This window comes from Nuphar pumila, chromosome 3 (genome assembly GCF_984573655.1).
Source record: "Nuphar pumila chromosome 3, dmNupPumi1.hap1.1, whole genome shotgun sequence".
Taxonomy (NCBI): Eukaryota; Viridiplantae; Streptophyta; class Magnoliopsida; order Nymphaeales; family Nymphaeaceae; genus Nuphar; species Nuphar pumila.
In genome coordinates this window covers 38,523,128-38,546,783 of record NC_143251.1, presented here as the reverse complement: position 1 = coordinate 38,546,783, position 23,656 = coordinate 38,523,128, and the positions used below count along the sequence as shown (strand labels likewise).

The window sequence follows — 23,656 nt, the reverse complement described above, 5'->3', positions numbered from 1 at the left end:
AGGAAACCTATATTGCATGGACTTTATTGAGTTATCCAAAAAAAATTGTCATATTGCCAAAAATAGTGACTATGAACTTTGGCATAAACGTTCAAGACATCCTTGTATATCAAAAGTTCCATATTTTTCTTGTTTGAAAAAGTTTTGTATTGAAGAAAATTCAAATTGTATCAATTGCATACTTGGAAAAAATTTCTTCGCTTTGCCAAAGGCAATTTCATTTCCTCTCGATCCTTTGAATTGGTGCACTCGGACGTTTGCGGTCCAGCCCCCATTGCCTCTAAAGTTGGTTTCTCTTATTGTATTGTGTTTGTAGATGATTTCTCTAGATATACTTGGATCTTTTTTCTTAGACATAAGTCAAAGGCTTTCCATTACTTTAAAATCTTTCATGCTATGATTAAAAATCAATTTGATTTTAACATATCTATTTTTCGAACGAATTCAGGGGGAGAGTATATTTCAAATGATTTTTAGAAATTATTTTGATTAAAATGGCATTTGTCATCAAAGGTTTTGTCTTAATACTCCTCAACTAAATGGTTTAGCAAAAAAAAACATAGACACATTATAGAAACTACTAAAACCTTCTTGATTTCAAACAATGTCCCAAAATACTTATGGGCTAAGGCAGCCCTCACTGTTGTTTATCTTATAAATCATATGCCATCATCCTCATTAAAAAATATTATTTTTATTGAAAGACTTTTTTGTGTTAAACAAGATTATAGTAGATTGAGAGTTTTTTGTTGTAAATGCTTTATTTTAAATGATAAATGAGACAAACTCTCCAAAAGCCATTTCGTGTGTTTTTATTGATTATGTTGAAAATCAAGAAGGGTTTATATGTTATGATGTTAAGAATAATAAACTATATGTGTCAAGAAATGTTTACTTTGTTGAAAAGGAAAGCTATTTTGATTTTAGTATGCCTAAGAAAGACAATGAATATTCATTTCTGTTGGATTTATTACCTAAGGTAAATGTTGATAATGATATTGATATTCTTGATCAAGAAGAGGATGTTGCCAATGTGGAACCTCAAGTAGATAATGACCTTAATGAGAATGTCACTCTTGAAGTTGAGCTACCTCTCCTCTCTTACTCTAAAAGAACAACTGAGAACCAACTTAGTGCTTTAGAAAAGTACCACCAAATAGAACAAGATGAATCTTTTAAACCTTAGGATATCAACTAGAATTTTAATACCCCCAGATCGGTTTGTATCCTATGAGTCTTTCTCCTCTCAACATATAATTTGTCTAGCTCGCATTTACTCATATTTTGAACCCAAGACCTACGGAGAAGCCAAAGATCTGATTGAGTGGGTCAAAGTCATGAAAATTAAATTGAAAGCCTTAGAAAGAGACAAAACATGGGATATTATAAAGTTACCAAATGGGAAAAGCCAATAGGATGTAGATGGGTGTACAAGGTAAAAACAAAAGTGATGGAACATTAGAAAAACACAAGGCTAAATTGTTTGCTAAAGGATATACTCAAGAATACGAGATACACTATGAGGACATTTTTGCCCCGATCGCAAGAATGACGACTGTTAAGACCCTCACAACTCTAGCTCCCATTAGAAGTTGGCCTATATATCAAATGAACGTAAAAAATGTCTTTTTGAATGAAGAAATAAAAGAAGTCTATATGGATCAACCCCCAGGTCCCGAGGTTCCACCTGGACACATTTTTTATTTAAATAAAGCTTTATATGGTTTAAAACAGGCATCTCAAACCTAGTATGATAGATTCAATATTATAATATTAAATTTGGGATATAAATCATGTTATACTGACACAGCTTTATTTGTTAAGACATCTGATATAGGTATAGTCATCTTACTGTTGTATATAGATGACATGATCATTATTGGTGGGAACAAACAAGGAGTTAGTCATATTAAACAAGTTCTTAAAACTAACTTTGAAAAGATTTGTCTTGGATTTCTTACATATTTTTTTGGTATTGAGGAAGCATACTCACCTCATGGGTATTTATTAACCCAATCTAAATATGCAACTAAGATTATTGACAAGTCAGTTATTACTGACGAAAAGAGAGTTGAAACTTCAGAAGTAATTAATGCAAAAATGAAGATTGATGATGGAACACCTCTAGAGGATTTTGCATCATATCACCAGATGATTAAAGCTCCCACATACTTATCCATCACCAAAGCCGATATTGCTCGTGTAATTCATACTACAAGCCAATTTCAACACTCATCAACTAGTGTGCACATAAGTATTGTTATGAGAATAATTAGATATATTCAGAAAACTATTTCAAAAGAACTTTTGTCATCTTTCTCCTCACTTGATTTAGTTGCTTACTCTGACTCCAATTGGGAAGGAGATCCTAATGATCATCGCTCAAGTACTAGTTTTTATATATTTTTAGGTGACTTGCTCGTGTCTTGGAAGTGCAAAAACAACAAAAGGTTATTGAGCCATGGCCACCACTATATCTGAAGTTATTTGGTTGAGGCGAGTACTTGAAGACATGAGTGTACATCTATGATACCTTCAAAGCTTTGTTGTGATAACAAGAGCCATCTATATTGCCAGCAACCATACATTTCATGAAAGGACTAAACATATTGAAATGAATTGCCACCATGTCCATGAAGAATACATGAAGAAGACCATATCATTACCATATGTTAGCTCGAAATATCAATTAGTGAATTTCTTCACTAAGGAGCTTCCTTCTAGATTTCACTTTCTTCTTGACAAACTTTCGATGATCTCACTGTAAGTTTGAGGGTGGGTGTTAAGAGATGTACATGTATATGTATATATATATATATATATAATTTTTTTTCCTTTTAGAATGTACTTAGGTTTTTGTACATTTTTTTCTATTTGGTTTCTTGTAAGGGGTTTTTGGTCTTTTGACCAAACTAGCCATTGGGAGCTTCACAACGGCTAGTTGGGGCACTAGATCCCTCTCTCATGTGTATATAAGGGACATGGGAATCCTTATTTTGTAATGCATTATGCTACGCATAATTGATAAATAAAATATTTATTTTTTTACTTGAGTGTGTGCTCTTGTTGCTCTTATAAGTGCTCCTTTGTGGGTTGTGATTGTGTTTGTGTTCTTGCCCTTGGTAGGCATTGTATTCTTGAATCCTTGAGGATTCATTACATGTCGCACCCACATTGGTGCGGGTGTGACACTTGGACACAGCTTTTGTAGTGTCAGGTGCAGTCAACCATACTTGAGTCCACTTCTGTCTGAAACTGGACTTTGTTAACCCTAACCAAGTCCACTTTCACACATACATATGTACATACATACATAAATACATATGCACAAAAATACATACATGGTACATATGTAAATAAACAAATAAATATATTACATATTTGTAACCATGCACCCAAGTTTTTTTAAATTTTCGTGTCACACCCTTCCCACCTGCACATGTACCCGCATCCGCGCTGCACCTATGTGACAGGTGGCAATGCATGCCTATAGGATAGTATATTTTGCATTAACTTTACATCATGATGCTAATATCATTTATTTGTTGGTGTTGGCCAATTAGATTGACATAACAATTGCTCTTTGATAAAAGCACATATTTTATTGTAAGATACTTAGATGGATAAAGTTATTGCATTGATGTTATTGCTAGATATTAGTTTCAGTATGTACTTTAAATCAGAGTTACCAGTCGAGGAAGCGGGAGCGGGAAGCGATACGGGAAGCGGGAGCGGGAAGCGAGGCACTTTCAAAAATTTAGGAAGCGGGGAAGCGTGGGACCACTTAGAAGAAAATTCCGAACCGTCTCGGAAACGACCTAGGAAGCGAACCGGAAGCGAGGGGAAGCGGAAAAAAATGAAAAAAATGGGGAAGCGAGGGGGAAGCGTGGGGGAAGCGCGCTTCCCATTTATGGGAAGCGCGTTTCCCATAAAAGGGGGACGCGCTTCCCATAAAAGGGAAGCACGCTTCCCAAAAAAGGGGGACGCTTCCCAAAAAAGGGGGACGCTTCCCCTCACGCTTCGGAAGCGCGACGTTTCGCGCTTCCGAAGCGCGCTTCGGGGAAACGCGCTTCCCCGATTGCCTAGGCGCTTCCGGTAACTCTGCTTTAAATTCTATATTTGTTATTTTGTTGGTTCATCGATAATACATCTGTTTATATTTATTTGTATTTTTTATGTAACTTCTTTAAATATTGCTAAGTTTGTTAATATTTATTAGTGAGAATTATGCCTTACGCATCATATTTGGGCAGTATGCCTCGCTACGCTTCAAAGCTTTTCACAACATTTAAAAGAAACCACTCTACAAAGACAACAGAGCCAATTGAACAAGATATCATCCTAGACCTATCTTCACTAGTAAAATAACCTAAAAACACTTTCTGCTGGAGCATCTGTTATCATAGGCTTGATTTTGAAGTTTGGAACAAGAAATGACAGTCCAAACTGCAGAAGCATTCTAAAAAACTGTGTAAGTTTCAAGAAGTCTACCAGGATACTGTGATTCATTCCTTAATATATTGTTGTTTTGCATTAGTGATACAAGACAAAACCATGTGTCCAACAATGTTAAATGCATAAAATAGCATATAAAACTCAATGAATAAAGCAAGAAGATCACTGTACATGAGATTGATAATTACGCAAGTGAAAGTGGACTTCTAAACAGCCTGCAAAATGCAATTACTTGCTGTTGTGGCATCAATTATTATCTGTTTTTTTTATCCTCCTTCTAGTGAGTAAACAGCAATTTCATTAACTTCAAGTAGAAGTGCACAGTTGAGGAAAGAAAAAGAATTATATAAAAAATTAAGCCTGGCCACCATTACACATGGCAGCCTCCCATATAAATAAGAACTTGGCAAGTGCAGTTAGGTTTGCACCCATTACAGAAATATAAGTTTGAACCTATGTCGCATGGGTGCGGGTGCGCGGGTGTGGGTGCGCAGGTGCGGGTGCGGGTGTGCGGGTGAGGGTGCGGGGATGCGGCACTTTCAAAAAACCTGGGTGCGGGGGTCCGGCAAAAATATAAAAAATTATATATATATATAGTCCAAAAGTTGGACATAAATGACCCTGGGTGTGTTGACTGCACCCAGGGTCAGGTTGACCGCATCGGGTGCGGGTGCGGGTGTGACACGGGTGCGGCACCTAGTTGGAGAATCCCTGTGACATATAGGGAAAAAAATTTCTTGGCAAAATTTTTCTTTTTAAGTCCAAGAATTGGACCAAAATGACCCTGGGTGCGTTGACCGCACCCGCGTCGAGTCGCATCGACGCGGGTGCGGCACCCTGCTAGCCGAATCCCTGTGACATAGGTTTGAACTTGATGTAAAATATATATTAGATAACATATTCTACAAAAATTAAGGTCAAAGCAATCAAATAAATCTATTATACAAAGATTAAAAAACTAATACTAACATTGGCTTACCACAAACAACAATGACAGGGGCGATCAGAAGCAAGAAGTTTATCCATGTTACCCAATAGATGCTGCAAAGGAAAGGCATCATTTTTAATAAAATAAGCATACTGAACAAAATAATAGCAACAAGCTAATAACTATAACAACAACAATTACTAATTAATCAATCTTGGAGAGTTAAGTTTTAAATCATTTTCATAATAAAGAAGATGGTGCCTAAATATTTCAGACTTACAAAGATATCAACAAAAGGTTTGAAATCATACAGATGCACAACATGCATGGACAAGGGTCTAATTTTGACTTGTCACAAAGATCTGCAAAGTACTCCACTTAAAGAACCAAATAAAAGCAAATAAATGAAAAAGAAATCATCCAATAAATAAACCTGAAAGGGTCCATCCCAATGAACTTGAGAAGGGTCCTTCTCTATACTAGAAAGAAAACCATCATTTGCACATAACTGTGCATATCATCTCAAATGCCCACTTGTTCCCCCTACAAAAATCGTTGTTGAAAGCCAAACCCTCAAATAACCCCAGAATAACATGCCCTAACTTTAACACTTACTAGGCCATTTTTTTTTAACTTGTGAATCCATGAAGAAAATATGTGACTCTAAGAATTGAAAGTCATCACAGTGAATATGTCAAAACACGTCTCAATTTTCATTTAAGAATAAATAACTAAATGTAGTCTATCATATCTTCCGGAAACACAGTTTTCCCAGAGATTCATCAGTAAGAATTGAAGAAGAACAGAAGCGTGTTCGATCGATGATTCAGACAAAAAGACAAACTAAATGATATTAGCAATATGTTGTCCCAAATCTTTAAATAAAAAGATTTATTTGTTCTGAAATTAAAATCTAAAACCAAGTGCTGCTTTCTATGAAAAGAAGACAAAGCATGCTAGAAAAAACATAAGTTATTAAAGCGCGATAAAAAAACTCACTGGTTATAAATTCCATATAGAAGGTTATTAAAGCAAGGTACATCCAGTGGAAGTTTCCACCAAAGATGAAAAAACAAGAAATACATACCATCAGCATATTAGCACTTCCAACAGGAGCATTATTTGTATGGTCAGTCAAATAAGCTTCCTGCAATCCAGCACCAACTACTTCATGAGGAATGTTCAGCTTACGAAACATTTAATGAAAATAAGCACTATGCCAAAAAGTAGTCGTCTGAGCTATCGCTCACATGCTCACATGAATTGGAAGCAAAAGCTCAAGCAACTTGAATTTCCGAAGCAATTGCAAAGAAGATTCAGCCGCTCCATATGCTAGCATGTAATTCATCTCCATGTTTAACCGGCTCTGAATAACAAACAAGCAAAGTACATGACCTACATTCCAAGGAAGAAGGAACAAGTAGATGCCATACTGCACAAAAAGCCATAGACTGAATCAGAAATTCAATCTTTGCGATTACCTTACTTAGATAAACAACGGATGAAGAAAGATCTCGCATTGCTGCTGCAGTCTCTTCAGAAATGGTCAAACCAAGACGAGCTGTAATCCTTAAACCACGTAATATTCTAGCTGGAAGTCAAAGTTGCAGTCATTACAAAACTGAATTCAGCTCCATGAATTGGGTCAAAAAGCTTGCAGCATAAGGACCTACCACAGTCTTCTTTAAATGACAAATGAGCTGCAGTTACAGTTCGCACCTGAATATGCATTTTTTAGACAACATAAACATTTTGATACCTGAATAGACTTAATTAAGGTTTTAATAAGCAGAATATATACGCATGCTTGCGTGAATGCATACACATACATATAAGAGAGAGAGAGAGAGAGAGTAGAAAATTTATAAGAAACTTGAAGTTCATTAAAAGCACCTTACACATCTTCAGATCATGTATCCCATTTGCATAGTCGTAGATTTTATTAACAAATGGATCGTAGAACAAGCTGTTATCAAGAAAACATAAACAGTGCAGAAATAAAGACCAGTTTTACAGAAGAGCATCCATTGTATGACTTGATTGCAAAAGACTAGCAAACTAAACAAGCAGCTCTACGACAGTAAAACCATGACTAGTTAGTTAGACTAAAAACTAAAAAGATTGTTGAAGGAGGCTAAATCATACCAATTAACTGTGAAATCACGCTGCATGCAATTTCTCCAGCGAACAAAGTCCATACTGTTGCACCTATTCCGCAATTGAGAAAGAAGAACTGTTTCATCTTCCTCAAATTGTGTGTCACTTTTTTTAAAGCTAGAGACCTGAATAATTAAAAAATAAAATAAAATGGAATCATATGAGTTGAATTTTATGTACCAGAGAACCTAGCGTTCAACATCGCCTCACAGTCAGACCACAAACCAAAAAGTTAAGCGACAAACAAACCTCAACCATAGAGCCTTGAATCTGGACTTGACATATGGGAAACCGTTTCCCAACAATTATGCAACGATGAAATATTTTCCGGATCTGCAAAAGCCTAGTTCATCCAATAACATCAACTCCCAGTAAAAATTTAAGATTATTTGAAGCTCTATTTCAAGCTCATAGATTTTATAATACCTGTTTAAGACCAGCAGTGGTGATCACATCAAAATCTTTTGGAATCTTCTTCAGTAGCAAATCTCTCACACAACCTCCCACTAGATAGGCTTCATGACCTGCAGAAGAAATTAACAAATATTCTGCACTTAGAAATATATCTACGCCGCTTATGCCATTGCATCATCTTTTCCCACTAGTCAAACTATTGATGAATGTTAAACTTGATGAAATGCCACAAACATTCTTGCACAAAAAAGCCAACTAGTAGATAAATCTACCTCCATTTTTACTTACAGAAAAGAAAGATGAATGCCAACATCAGAACCAAAGGGTGAACAGATTCAAAACGAAGTTGGTAAGTATGATACAGTACTGGGAACAAAAGAATTGCTGATGAAAGAGACTGGCTAACACAAAAAAAAACATTTTGAGACACCAACTCAAGATGTTCAATATCACACCAAACACGCACCTTTGCTTTGAAGAATTCTCAGTACAGTCCATGCACAAGATGCGATAGATGACCTTGTTATCCCTACAGACCTCGAGTTGATTGCATTCCATTTAGACATGTCAAAGTCTACATCCAGAAAGAACGTGCCATTGTGAAAAAATACACCATCAGATTAAATAACAAAGGATTGAAAGTAAACATGCCCAGAAAAAAAAATTATACCAGAAGTGTGTGTATGTGTGTGATGCAGAGGCGAGACTGTAGCATTCAAATAATCCCAAAAAAAAGGTATGACAAAATCAAATGCCTAAAGAAAAGTGTATCCTTTTTTTCTCACGAAATATGCACCCAAAAAAAGTTCTAAATGTTTTTGGGTCACTCACCAGGAAATCTTGTTTATTTGAGAAATAATAATTTAGGCTATAACACCAAATCTTGACAATAAGGAATCGAGTGAAATGCTATTTCTGGATTTCCCCATAAATATTTCCTCCATACCAATACAACAACGCAAGAGTCGATATCATGGATCAAGTAGATTGAAACAACACTATTTGAGGAATAACAAGAACCCAACTTCAAAAATGAAGGAAAGAGAGGGTAAAATGGGAGTTGGGTATGCATTACCCTTGTGAATAGTGGGCTCAGAATAAGACCCGCCATCAGATTTATCGTTTTCTCCCGCACCACTCAACGTATGAGCCAGCTTCTGACGGAATAAAGACAAAAGGGGTTTAGAAGAATGAAAGGGAGAACCCAATAGCAAAATCACTGCAAGGATGAACACCAATGTCTCTGTTCCTAGAGAGATGAAGATGGCTTGCCTCTAAATCGTGAACGATGGGTACCATGAAACGATGGTGAAGGAAGGAGGAAGAGGACGACGAGATACGGGACGCGATCTTCTGAGAGAACAACGCCATAGGAAGATTGAAACTTTTGAGAGGCCTAGCGAGGTGCTCTTGCGGATGCCCGCGACAGCCTCTCTCTCTCTCTCTCTCTCTCTCTCTCTCTCTCGCTAGTCTCTACGGCTGTCAACGGGTCGGGTACCCGACGCATTAGGATATATCTGAACCCGTCCAAATCACAAATCACCCGATTCGGGTTCAGGTTTTACCGGGTCACGAAAATAAAATCCCAAACCCCGACCTCTATAATTTCAGAAAAAATATTAAAAATACATATAAGATGCTTGGATCGGGGCAATTACTCAGCAAAAAATCATGATCCAAACCCGGCCCGTATATTGCTCGTGTCGGGTTTGGGTCAACCCGACTATTATACGGTCAGCATTTTTCACGCACATACCCGGAATTTCAGGTTCGGGTTGGATCAGGTACCCGATATAAACCCAACCCATTGACTCTCTCTCTCTCTCTCTCAAATGCAAATTATCGTTAAAATACGTATGAAGGTATAAAATGCAAGGAATTCTTCGGTTGTGGCATCTTTTCGTTAGGCTATTTCTCATAAATCATGATTATAAGTGTTTCTCACTTTATCTGAAGGGTAGATGTGTTCATTGGGACCCCTTTCGTTGTCCGAGTTCTCAAAAAATCATAATTCTAGAGATTTTTCACTTGATCCGAGCTGATGTGTTTTTTTTAGAACTTATATGTGTATTATCATTGTTTATTTATCAAAAGACATGCAATAAATGAAAAAATTAAATATTTTTTATCATCAAGTTTAAGTGTGATGTCAACCGCCCCAAAAGGGTTTCCCATAGTGGGGTGAGGCCTAGGCCGCTAGGCAGGTAGTCTAGGTTCAAATCTCATGGGTGTTATCCCTTGCGCAAGCCGAAACTTGGAGATTCCCTGAGCGCAAAAGGTAAGTCCACGGACTTTTACACTGCCAACATAGTGATCGTAAGTACGGCAGGCAGAGTCAACGCATCTAGGTCTCTGATCCTAGGGGTGGTTTCTCCATGTAAATATCAAAAGAGTGTGATGTCAACCATTATTTTGTCTCGTAAGGTGATGCTTGATTTTGTGGGATGCAGCATCTGCTGTGTGGGGACCACACACGCTCGCCAACCCACGCAAATACAAGACGTGCAAACGGGCAGGACAATGCAGTGTGGTGACCTCAATATTTTCACCAGGCGGAATTGGATTTAAATGGGAAGATGGGCCAATCAGGATACCGGGTTGAACGGCAAATGGGTACTCTAAATGGATGCCTACGATCTTCAATGTATTGAACATGCTGTACGAAGGGCCTAGGACTTGTGGGCTAGGGGTTGTAGGGCTTGCAACTTGCTGGATACGGTGCAATAGAGGCCTTAGGTTCCTCATTTCGACGATTTGGGGTTTGGACAAGAGAATCAACAAAATAGGCTAATCGAAAAATGGTGTGGTTTCATGTTTTAATGCAGAACCATGTCAAACGGCTTTGGGGCTTGGTGAAAAGGTTCATATGGGGTCTAGGGGCATGGAGAATGATGTGGAAGGGGTCTTTGGTTGTGGGTTAGGTTGCAGGTAGTATGAGGAGGTTGAAACAGGCAAAATAGCCCTGGCAGGCTCATGAGAAGTGTGGTTCTGGCCTTCAGAGTTCTAAAAAGGTTATATGGCTTGAATCAAGTCTTGGGTAGGTGTAGAGGTCCACTTACTACTGATATGGCCTAGAAAGTCCTTCCCATGTTATGAAACTCAAATACACTAACTACAACATTGCAACACTAAATCTTATGGCGGAAAGCCAGATCGCTCGGTTTGAAGGCTTGAGCTCTTCGGAGGGGGTGAATAGCTAGTCCCAAGGGACTTAGTATTCACGTGGATTAGCGAAGATCAAAGGAGGAGAGAGACCAATAGAACCACTACTTGGTCTCAAAGAGAAGAGAAAAAGGGGATGCAAAAGAGAGAGAAATAGTTAGAGAGGGGAATTCAAATTCAATACTTGCATAAAGTTCAAAATGGGTCCCAAGCTACTTTATATAGTGAGTGAGTTTGGGTTGGGTCTAGATCTAATTCAAAATAGCAAATCTAACTCATATCCCCCATACACCTTCTAACTGTTATAATTGGATCTTAACTAGTAGTCAAAACTAAATCAAAGGGGGGTTGGTTAGCCCAACTTGAGTCTCTCCCTAGCCAATCCTAGTTAGCCTAACTAAGTTGCTAAAATCATAATTAAATAAAAATAAATAAACAATGTTGGACCCAAAATCACAAAATGAAAATAATCAAACCCAAAGAGATTAGAAAAGTAGAGGAGGGGGCCTTGCCCCACCTATTAAGAAAGTGAGGAGGGGAGGGGCATCCCACAATTTCCTTTCTTATTCTTATATTTCTTCTTATTTAGAGAGCCCTGTTGTGACTCTTACTAAGTTGACTTGGTGGCTTCACTTTTTTTTATTTCTTTTCTTCCACTTTCTTATGGCATGTGTATTCTTGAATTTAAAAAGTAGATGCATTTGTAGGGACCTCTCAAAGCTTGTCATGTGTCCACCCTATAGGAGCCCTTTCCTCTTTCTTAGCTTGAATTAAGAGGGGACAAGTGTCCTTTAACTTTTTTCACACCTCCATATGCAACCTCAACATCCACATCAGCTCTTTGAGACCTATTTTGCCATGTCATAGCTCTTTGGTGGGGGTGTTGGATCTCAAAAGCAAGTGTTAACTCCAAAATTTAAACCATAACAAAAAATCATCATTGTCCAAGGTTTTTCACGGACAGAACATTGTGTCCTTGTCTTATCTCATCCGCGAATAAGACGCCCTTTAAAAGAAACATGTAAACATGAAAATGCCTAATCTAATATATACTCTTTCTTTTTCAAAAAAAAAATAGTATACTCTTTTACTAGGTAAACTATGATAAATATATCTGCCATTTTATATAAAACAAAAATCCTATAATATGACTTTAAAAATTTTCTAACAAGGGACTTAAAAACAGAAAGTCTTAATGAATGCATTATATAAATAACAGTGGACATACAAAGTGTCCACTGTTAGTGGATGCTTTTCTACCACTAATCCAGCTTGGATTAGCAACTATAAATTTTTTATTGCATTATTTTAATGATTTAACAGCAATCACGACCATTGCTAATTTGTCATTTTTTGCCTAGACCTTTAGCGGTGGTTGAGACTGCTACTAAAGGTCAAAAAAATAAAAAAAAAGAACCAAATGCATTGGGCATGTTTGACCCTGATCAATGATTGGGTGTCTATCAATACGTCCAATCATATATTATATATATACACATATATGCACACATGAGTGGTAGTAGCTGCCTACCACCCAACTGGATGTGTGCGGTAGACTCTTAGCATGCATGCTCTGCTAAAGGTAAAAAGACCTTTAGCTAACAACACTTCAAAAGCGCTACCATTGAGTGCATATAGTTTATATTTGGTATAATCGATTATACCTACAATCTAGTTTGAATCTCACGTTGTGAGTTGTTTTAAAACAATCTAGCTTCATGTATTCAACATGCTCGATTTAGTGGCAATTGACTCTTGAATCATGTTTTTTCAACAAAAAATATATATTTTTATGAATAAAAAAATTTGATACCTTCATAGTTGTTGCCTTTTAGATTGCTGAAAAAACTTGTATACAAGTTAGATTCAAGAGATCCAAAAGTTGATTCACATTATACAAAGATTACATGTGTTAGATGTGAGAAGAAAAAGGACTGATGTTCTGTCTCATTTGCTAGGTTGTTTGCACATACAAATGACTGTAGCAAATCTTAACCCAAACCCCCCACCCTCTCTCTCTCTCTCTCTCTCTCTCTCTCTCTCTCTCTCTCTCACACACACACACACACACACATATACCAGGACCCGACCCGAACCAAACCTTATAGGGTCCAGATATGGTGACAAATAAGAAGACTCAATTAAGACTTGGGTCCAGACTCGAAGGTTCGATTAGCACATGGATTCAGGTATAGTTTGTAAAATTCTATACCCGACCTGAGTTTTAATTAAGACCCATAAATTTTCAATGTAAAAATCATAAAAAAAAAATATTAGTTTACCAGGTATGGTATGGGTATGGTTCATGTAGTCTTTATTAGGTACAAGTATGGTTTCTCTTATAGTAGACCTGATGAAACTCGGGTTGAGACCCGATACCATGCCCAAAAATCTAGTCCAAGCCTGGTTCCACCTGGGTCCGAACCAAACCCGACCCGTTGACACCCTTAATATATATTGATATGGTGCTAGAGAGAGAACCTACTCTTTGATCACAACCATATGATCTGTTATGATCCAACAATTATGATGAGGGGTTAAATCTTGCATGCATCTGCATTATTATTAGGAGAAATGCTATAGCTACTGCTTGGACGTGGTCATAGAGGCCTCCACCAATGGAGTTTATCTATTCGAGAGGGCTTCTACTGGGAGAATAGTTGGGATAGGCGTTTATGGAGTTTATGCATTTTAAGAAGTGGCAGCTGCCAAATCTTGGGCGTGGTAGCTGCCAAATCTATGATTTAGTATAAATACAAAGGAGGGACTCACTTCCCATCCCAAATGCATAAACGCCTATCCCAACACCAAGTTTCCAACCAGGACCACCAAAGTAGTTTGTCCAAGATTTTACCTTGGGACCACCAAATGCATAACCACCCATCCTAACCTGGAGATTCCAAACATGCCCTAAAGTCTCAAGGTGGTCTCTCTCTCTCTCTCTCTCTCTCTCTCTCTCTCTCTCTCTCTCTCTCTCTCTCTCTCTCTCTCTCTCTCTCGTCTTTGACTATCAGTCCAACTAGGGATGGGAGTAGTGGACCACGGGAAAACAGGGCCCCACCTGCCTCATCTCGTTTGGACCGGGGATGGAGGACATGAAATGTGGAATGGATTGGGGATGAAGGTTAAAATCAAAACTCGTTTGAAGATGAAGGCGGGGATGAACTTACTCTTGCCCCCGCTCACCCCATCACATCTTGTCCTCAAATTCCTGTTAAAGAAATTATTATTATACCCTTATAAATATTATAAAATCATATATATAACCCTAACATAAAACCCTTTCTTGAATCTCTTATATTCTCCATCTCCTTTCTCTAATGAGTCACACGAGCTCCCATTTTTTCACATCTCCTTCCTCCAATGATGGAAGGCAGAAGGCGACATCAACAGAAGGACTCGGGATAAAAGAGATGTAACGAGAAATAAACAGGGGATGGAGGCTAAAATCAAAACCCGTGTGGGGATAGAGGGCAAAATTTTAAAACAGGGCAGGTGTGGAGACCTTGTCCCCCACCTCTGCCCTGGTCCACTGCCATCCCTAAGTGCAACAAGAACGGTTGTGAGTTTACCACACAAGAAATTTGACCACAATAATAAGACAAAAAACTCTCTTGCTTTGTCTGTCAATATGAATCTATAGGCCCACGAGGGCTCCGCTAATCTAGTAGTTGTGACTTGTGAATGTCATCAAGTTGACAGGATGTCACAAGTTTGAAACCCATGGGTGGTGTCCTTTGCTGCAAAGACAAAGTTGAATGTATTCCTCAGTTGGTAGGAGGGTCCTCAAAGGTTTTACTAACCGGAGGACATCCAATGTGTGGTTGGTGTTGGGGGTTTTCCTTGGATTATCCAAAAAAAAATTATTGCCACAAGAGGCAACCCTATCAAATTTTTATTGAAAATTGTGGATTCTAATTGGAACCTAGGTTGAACCCAGATCTGGTATGAAATTTAACAAGCCATATCTGGCTCCAAATTTTACCACAAAAAAAAACTCTCTCAACCTGTTTAGCCACACCGAAAAAGTTTACAACAATAAAAAAAATTCTCAACATGAATCTACAGCCATAAGAGGCAACCCTAACAAATTTTTTTTTTACATTGAAAATTTGTGGATCCTAATTGGAACCCACATCAAACCCAAACCTGATATGAAATCTAACAAACCATATCCGGCTCCATGTACTAATTGGACTGTTTGGGTTCAACCCAAATTCCAATTAGGCTTCCTTTATCACCAAACCCTAACCCAATAAGGCTTGATATGAGCACAATCCGAATGAAAGCCGACCCATTGATAGCCCTATTTGTATTACTATTTGTCTTGCAAATTTTATATATATATATATATATATATATATATATATATATATATATTAGTAATGATAGGGCACACCGGGAGTACCTAGTCTCACCTAATAGAAGATTTAGATTTTCAGTTTTCTTAAACTTTTTTAATTGATCAGAACCTATAGATAGGATCTATAAGCATTATTTAGTAGAAAACAAGTTTTTGATCATATATATATATATATATGATAAAAAACCTATGCATTGTCGGTCCCAAGCCCGGATAAAGGAAGAGGGTTGCGGTAGGCCTTTGACAGCTAGCATAAAAACTTAGTCATACCCTATGAATATGAACCAATATGAGAATTTCGTTGGAGCGTTCCCTACTGAGCGACGTGATGTACTCTATAGGCTCGGAGGCAGTGATAAATGGGCAAGGGTTGCTAGGTCGTCGCCCGGAAGTGACACGTCACACTGGCGCCCGGGTGTGGTGTCAAATAGGCAAGGGTTCCCTCACTTTGTTGGACGGGTGGGGGTAAAGAAGTTAGTCCAAGACCATAAAATCAGGTTAGCCACTTGGAACATAGTGTCTTTAACTGGTAAGTTGGTAGAGTTAGTAGATGTTATGTGTAGAAGAAAGATTGATATTTTATGTCTACAAAAGACCAAATGGGTAGGTGAGAAAGCAAAAGTGATAGAACCTTGGGGATATAAGATTTGGTATACAGGAATAAATAGGAATAGGAATGGAGTAGGGATTGTTATGAGTCGTGAGTTTATAGATAATGTAGTTGAGGTCCGTAGGAAGGGTGATAGGATTTTACTTATTAAATTAGTATTAGGTACGGATATTATTAATATTATTAGTGTTTATGCACCTTAAGTAGGTTTAGATGATTCCATTAAGCACCAATTTTGGGAAGATTTAGATGGAGTAGTACAAGGGATATCTTATGGAGAAAGGCTTTTCATCGGCGGTGACCTTAATGGGCATGTAGGCATTAGTAGGGATGAATTTGAGAGTATCCATGGAGGCTATGGTATAGGAGAAAGAAACGAAAGTGGAGAAAGAATTTTAGATTTTGGTTTGTCCTATGAAATGATCTTAGCAAACACTTAGTTTAGGAAGAGGGAGTCTCACCTAGTAACATTTAAAAGTGGGGTTAATACAAGTCAGATAGATTTTTTCCTACTTAGAAAGAGAGAAAGGGGTTGTTGCATCGATTGTAAGGTTATACCGAGAGAAAGTGTAGCTACACAACATAGAGTCTTAATTTTAGATCTTAGAATTAGACAATGTCGCAAAAGGGATAGACATAGGATAGATCCTAGAATTAAGTGGTGGGCACTGAAAGGAGCTAAACAAGGAATGCTTGTAGAGCGGGTAGTTAAGGAAGTTGATTGGTGTCTCGAGGAGGATTCAAAATCAATGTGGAATAAGATAGCGGGTGGCATGAGAAAGGTGGCTAAGGAGGTATTGGGTGAGTCTAAAGGCGATGCATCGCTAGGTAAGGATACATCATGGTGGAACGAGGATGTCAAATTAGTTATTAAAGTTAAAAGACAGTGTTATAGAAATCTAAGTAAGAGTCCTGATAATGAGAATTTGGAGAAGTATATGATAGCAAAGAATGAAGCTAAAAAAATAATTCGGAACGCGAGGGATAAGGTATATAAGGAGGCTTATAACAAGTTGGATACCAAAGAGGACGAGAATGATATTTATAGGCTTGCAAAGATGAGAGATAGAAAATCGAGGGATCTCAGTATGGTTAGATATATCAAAGATGAAACACAAAAGGTTTTAGTCAAAGATGAGGAGATTAAGGAGAGATGGAAAGATTATTTTGATAAGCTATTTAATGAAAGTCATGCTCAGGATCGGGGAGACTTCTCCATTCCTTTTCATGAGATGAATTGTGACTTCATGCGCAAGATTTAAAAGAAAGAAATTGCAGAGGCTTTGAAGAAAATGAAATCAAGAAGGGCAGTTGGCCCAGATGGTATTTCTATCAAGGTTTGGAAATGCTTGGGAGAGAAAGGTTTAGAATGGTTGACAAATCTTTTTAACAAGATTTGGCGGACAAATAAGATGCCTAATGAGTGGAGGAATAGTACTTTGGTGCCTCTATATAAGAATAAGGGTGATATACAAAATTGCACAAACTATCGTGGTATAAAACTCATGATTCATACTATGAAACTTTGGGAGAGGGTGATTGAGTCTAGGTTGAGGAAGGTTGTCATGATATCGGAGAATCAATTTGGTTTTATGCCTGGAAGATCAAGTATGAAAGCTATACATCTTCTTAGACAACTTATTGAGAGAAATAGAGAGAGGAACAAATATTTGCATATGGTTTTTATTGATTTGGAGAAGGCATATGATAAAGTACTTAGGGACGTTCTCTGGTGGACAATGATGAAGAAAGGTGTTTCTCTCAAGTACATTAGTATAATTAAAGATATGTATGAAGGAGTAGTAACCAATGTTCGTACTTGTGGAGGGGTGACAACCAATTTTCCTATAACGGTTGGGTTACATCAAGGATTTGCTTTAAGCCCTTTCCTATTTGCTATAGTGATGGATGAGCTTACGAGACCAATTCAAGAAAATGTGTCGTGGTGTATGTTGTTTGCTGGTGATATTGTTTTGATTGATGAGTCTATAGCTGGGGTTAATGCTAAGTTAGAATTATGGAGACAGATATTGGAAGCAAGAGGTTTTAAGTTGAGTAAGAGTAAGACAGAATACATGGAATGTCGATTTAGTAAGCAACGAAGTAGTGATGGGAGTGTAGTGAAGCTTGGTGAGCAAGAAATACCGGTGGATGATTGTTTCAAATATTTGGGATCTATCATTCAAAAGTATGAAAAAATTGATGGAGATGTAAATCATAGGATAAAGGTTGGGTGGATGAAATGGAAGAGTGCAACTGGAGTGTTGTGCGATCGTAAAATGCCATTGCGGTTGAAGAGAAAGTTTTATAGAACGACTATTTGGCCCGCTTTACTATATAGTACGAAATGTTGGGCTGCCAGGAGACATCATATTAAAAAAATGAGTGTAGCTGAGATGCGTATGCTGAGATGGATGTGTGAAAATATAATAAAAGATAAGATTCAGAATGAGGAGATACGTAAGAAGGTAGGCGTTGCACCCATTGAAAATAAGATGAGAGAGAATCGTTTACAGTGGTTTCGACATATTCGACGAAGGCCTAATGATGCTCCAGTTAGAAGGATGGAGAAATGGGAAAATATATTAGTTAAAAGAGGTCGGGGTAGGCCTAGGAAGACATGGATGGAGGTGATAGGAAAGGATATGAACCTCACCGAGGACATGGCATTGGATAAAAATGATTGGAGGAGAAGGATTCATGTGGAAGACCCAGAATGATTTTCTTTTTTGGTTCATATCGCCGACCCCAATTGTTTTGGGATGAAGGCGGAGTTGTTGTATATTATGACCTTTAAAAATCAATGACTCACAATGTATCAAAATTTCATGACTTAAAAAATCCTACTTTTATATCCAAAAAACATGATCCCAAGCATGATTCCTATCAAATAAACTATGTTGAGTACATCCATAAGGTTTAATTGAGAAGATACAACCTACAACCATAATTTCTAGTACGTAGGAGTAGATACTCCTAGAGCACCGTAGCATTACTCACACACACATATATATATATATATATATATATATATATATATAGAGAGAGAGAGAGAGAGAGAGAGTTTTCATGCAGTAAACCTTTTGAGTAGGTAAATAGGAGATGTTATAAACTAAGTAATTATCTCCTCTTTTACAGTAGTTAACTTTTGCCTTAAGTAAATGGGAGATGCTTGCGAAGTTTGGTATTTCCATTAAGGGTATTTTTTAACACTCAAAAGAGAGAGAGAGAGAGAGAGAGAGAGAGAGAGAGAGAGAGAGATGGCTCTACCGGTAAAGTCCCTCCCAACTGGATAAATTCCATTGGTGGTGGCCACTATGACCACCTCCAAACGGTAGCCATAGCATTTCTCAATTATTAGAAAAATTAAATGATAAGGTGGAGACCATAATTCCAAAGCTGAAAATATATGATTTGTTGACTTTTGGTCTCTCTCACGCGTGACTTATTTATAAATATTATTTTAAATTTCTCTCTCTTTGTCTACATGCCTTTGATCCCATGTTACACATGCAGATGAGATGCAAGATAGACCATTGTCCATGATATAAGCATGCATGACGGTCCAGCAAAAATAAAAGAAGCATTCATGACAGAGCATCACCCTTTCAGTTCATCCACGATATTGGTATGTACGGTGGTCCATGGAAAAAGAAAGAAAGAAACATGCATGACAGAGCATCATCCATTCAGTTCATCCTTGATATAGGCATGCAAGATGGTTCAACAAAAAAAAATGCTTGCATGACATAGCACAATTGAATTAGTGTATGCCCTGTCATGCATGATGGTCCAGCAAAAAAAAAGGAATGCATGACAAAGTATCATTCATCCCTATATGAATAACATAGAGAGAGCTACCAATAATAATGGAAAGGCATATTTATTTCTAGCTTTTGAAATGGCCACCCTCCCTCTAATTAAATACTTAGATTTTAAATAGTTTACCTTGAACAATATAGGTGACTATGATTCCAATTACTGGGAAATTGAGTTAAAATTTCAATCCTTCTTTCATACTTTGCAATATTTAATCAACATAAGACAAATTTTATGGAAAATGACCGTACTATATGGCAAAAATGACATATTTTCTGAAATGCCTGACAACTTTTGAAATCTGCTCCATGTCCAAATTTGCAAATGTTCAGTTTCTTTTGGACCATTTTACTTTTCACGTGAGTGGATTTTTTTAAGTTTGCTCGATATATTGGTATGCTCTTCGAGTATCGCAAACTCTCACTAAAAAGTAAATTACACTTTTTTTCAAACCACATGATGTTCGCATAACCAAACTTGTGAGCATTTTGTAACTTAAACATGTCGAAACTTCACAAATATTTACTAAATTTGCATATATAGTACAAAGTTCGCATGACCAAATTTGCAAATATCGTGTAACTAAAACCTGCCAAAGCTTTGTAAATATTTCACTAAATTTGCATATATAGTACGAAGTTCGCATGGCCAAATTTGTAAATATCTTATAACTAAAACCTACCAAAACTTTACAAATATTTCACTAAATTTGCATATATAGTACGAAGTTCGCATAACCAAATCTGCAAACTTTATGTAACTACAGCCTGTCGAAACTTCATAAATATTCTATTAAATAAACATATAATATGAAGTTCACATAACCAAATTTGTAAACTTTCTGTAACTGAAACTTTTCATAACTTCATAAATATTCAACTAAAATCATGCATATATTATAAAATTCATGAAATATCATGCAAACCTCATGTTACTGAAACCTCATAACTTCGTAAATATCAGACTAAATTTACCTATATAATAAGAATTTCACAAGATACAATGTGAACCTCCTATAATTGAAACCTTATAACTTCACAAATACCATATTAAATACGCTTATATAGTACAAAATTCATGAGATATTGTGTGAACTTCTTTTAGTAACTGAACCTCAAGAAGATCTACAAATATATGGTGATCTACGTGAATTTTCATATATTTGCATTCTTGTTGAATCATATATAAAGTAATTTTTGTTCATTTTGTTTTTTTTATTTGTTTCTAGAAAGAACCCTAACCCTTTTCCTTCAATAACCCTCAACATTTTCTCTCTCTCCTTTCGATGATTCTCGTGAAAGTTTTTTATTGCATTTTGATGAAGTTATGGTATCCTTCACATTGACTTTCCAGTTAAGTTGAAATGTGAGTTCTATAAAAATAAAACTATATGTGCATAATATTTTATTTTATTTTGAACGTTTTTCATTTTATTTAGATATGGACATTTAATAGCGCCATTTGTATTTGTATTTGGTTGTTGATGTAAATGTTTTTTGTATGTTTTATTATGCTTCATTTAATATTTGTTATCAAATTTACCCTTTAGGGTTTACTATGTTTATGGTCTTTTGTATATATATATATATATATATATGTTTGTGTTGTAGATGATTTATGTTTGTTTGTTTGTTCATTAGTTAATATTTGGTGTCATTATGTTGGTGTAATGTAAATAGGGTTGATTATGCACGAGCATTGAATAGAGATTAGGGAGTTATTGTGAAAAAATGGTTTTCAGAGTGATTGTTGTAGGTAATTATATTAATTAAATGTATGAAGGTGAATATGGATGAACTTTTCTCACATGATATTTTCATTAGATGAATGATATATTGTGTGGTTGATGAAAACAATTAATGATAATCTCTGAAATGGTTAAAGTACATTACTATATCACCGATCACACTAATTGGAGATTTATATTAATCTCAAAAATAGTAGATTTAACGAACTTGTGGCTTTGATGTCTCGTAAAACTAGTTATGCAGAATAGTAGCCAACAAATATGAATAGATGTTTTAAATGATGATGATGTAAAATTAATGTTATTTAGTTGCTTGCAAAGCTAGACAATAAATTATTTATGAAGTTAAACAAGCAATTGAAAGTGATGTACAAAAAGCAATCAATGAATGAAATGGTGTGAATGCTATGAAGAATGTACATCTATCTCAGACATCATATATTGAGCTTAGTCATTTTACAAACATTGAATTGTCCCAAACAATGAATGATATTGATGTCTCAAACATTGAGTTCAGGAATGCATTTGTCTGAACCAATTAAAGATGTAGATGTTCAACATGCAAGCAATAAAGAACTTTCATGAATATTTGATATTGTACATGATTAGAGGATCATTGTAGAGAATGTTAAACCATGTGGGCAAACCAATACCAGTGATCTTAATCACATTAATGCGGATGATATTCATCATTCCATAACAGATGACACAGCTAAGTACAAGTTGTTGGACTTTGTAATGTATGCTTGAGATATAGGTGGTGATGATAAATGTTATAATTTTATAACTAATTTTGAAAGTTGAAAATATAAGAATGTTGCATGCATGAAAGCAAACGAATCGATAGGTATGAAAATATGAGAATGTTGCATGCTTGAGATATATCAGTGGTTAGTTTGCCTGTGGGTAAAATATTGTAGATTGAATATTGCAATCAATAAACACATATGGTTCTTAATGTGTACAATATGACTAGATTATGTTCAATCAAGTCATCATGATTTCTCTAAAATAGTGCATTAACTTTGAATGTAAAAAAATGACTAGTGCTAAGCCAATTGTTGGGTAACTTCCTTGAAGGAAGGTTTAAGTGTTAATTTTGTTCCCCATTTCATTTATTGAGGTATACCATATGCAAGGTGAGAATCTTGCTAGTTGTTTATTTAATGAGCAAACATGTTTACAAACTGAAATGTCAATCACTTCAACCAAATGAGTGCATTTGCTAGTTGTTAATTCTATGAGGAAACATGCTTATGCACTTAAATGTTTATTTCAACCAAATGGATGCAGTGAAAAATGTCCATATTATACCATGTCATCGATGAGGGAGACTTCGACCCACAAATCCTCAATGGGGCTTCGCCTACATGAAAGCAAGTGCATATGTTCATGTTTTAAGATAGCTAAAACCAGACATAAATTAACTAATGGCAGTGTCATTTACTGGTATATCACGTGATGATACTACTAGAAAGCTTTTATGAATCCCCAATAATTGCAAAGTACTAATTTATACTAGAGTTGTATGGTTTGGGAATTGAAAATCATGTAAATAGCATTTCACTTTAAGTGTCTAAATCAAGACTAAAATGGCATTATCATAGTTTAGGAGAATGAAATGGAATCTAATAGCACGTGTTCATTACATGACTTATTGATGCATTAGAAGCCAACTTGGTAAACAAGAATGTGTTTGCCTGGCATCTGAGTCATACGAACTTGACCAAGCCGCTGGTCTAGATGAGTCACCAATTCAAGTTGTTTTATCCTTTTAAATTATCTTGCTATTGTTGTTGATGAATTGATCAAGCAATCACAATTGGTGTTCATGTTTACTGCTGAAATGTAGCATCTTGTTATTTTAATGTCTTGTTGTGGAACCCAAATTTTGAAAAGAAACAAAATAAGGTTTTCCAAAAAAAGTTTTAATTTAATTTGGATAGAAAATTGAATCCAAATTTGAGAGTTTGTGGGGTCCACTCTTCAAGTTGTGATCCT

At 36.4% G+C, this 23,656-nt stretch overlaps 1 protein-coding gene across 1 annotated transcript in view; it reads right to left on the bottom strand.

Annotated features, from left to right (window-relative positions):
* LOC149842635 (uncharacterized) overlaps positions 1–9,054 on the bottom strand; it is a 30,385-nt gene extending 21,331 nt beyond the window's left edge. The window contains exons 1-12 of the mRNA XM_090000707.1: positions 9,030–9,054; positions 8,421–8,528; positions 7,967–8,064; positions 7,796–7,883; positions 7,721–7,728; positions 7,529–7,665; positions 7,277–7,349; positions 7,057–7,102; positions 6,865–6,974; positions 6,642–6,749; positions 6,471–6,530; positions 5,435–5,496 (exon numbers count right to left, since the gene is read on the bottom strand). Coding sequence (XP_089856833.1) covers positions 5,435–5,496; positions 6,471–6,530; positions 6,642–6,749; positions 6,865–6,974; positions 7,057–7,102; positions 7,277–7,349; positions 7,529–7,665; positions 7,721–7,728; positions 7,796–7,883; positions 7,967–8,064; positions 8,421–8,520 — 890 coding nt within the window. The 5' untranslated portion in view covers positions 8,521–8,528; positions 9,030–9,054. The remainder of the gene's footprint in view (positions 1–5,434; positions 5,497–6,470; positions 6,531–6,641; positions 6,750–6,864; positions 6,975–7,056; positions 7,103–7,276; positions 7,350–7,528; positions 7,666–7,720; positions 7,729–7,795; positions 7,884–7,966; positions 8,065–8,420; positions 8,529–9,029) is intronic.
* Between the last annotated feature and the right edge of the window lie 14,602 nt (positions 9,055–23,656).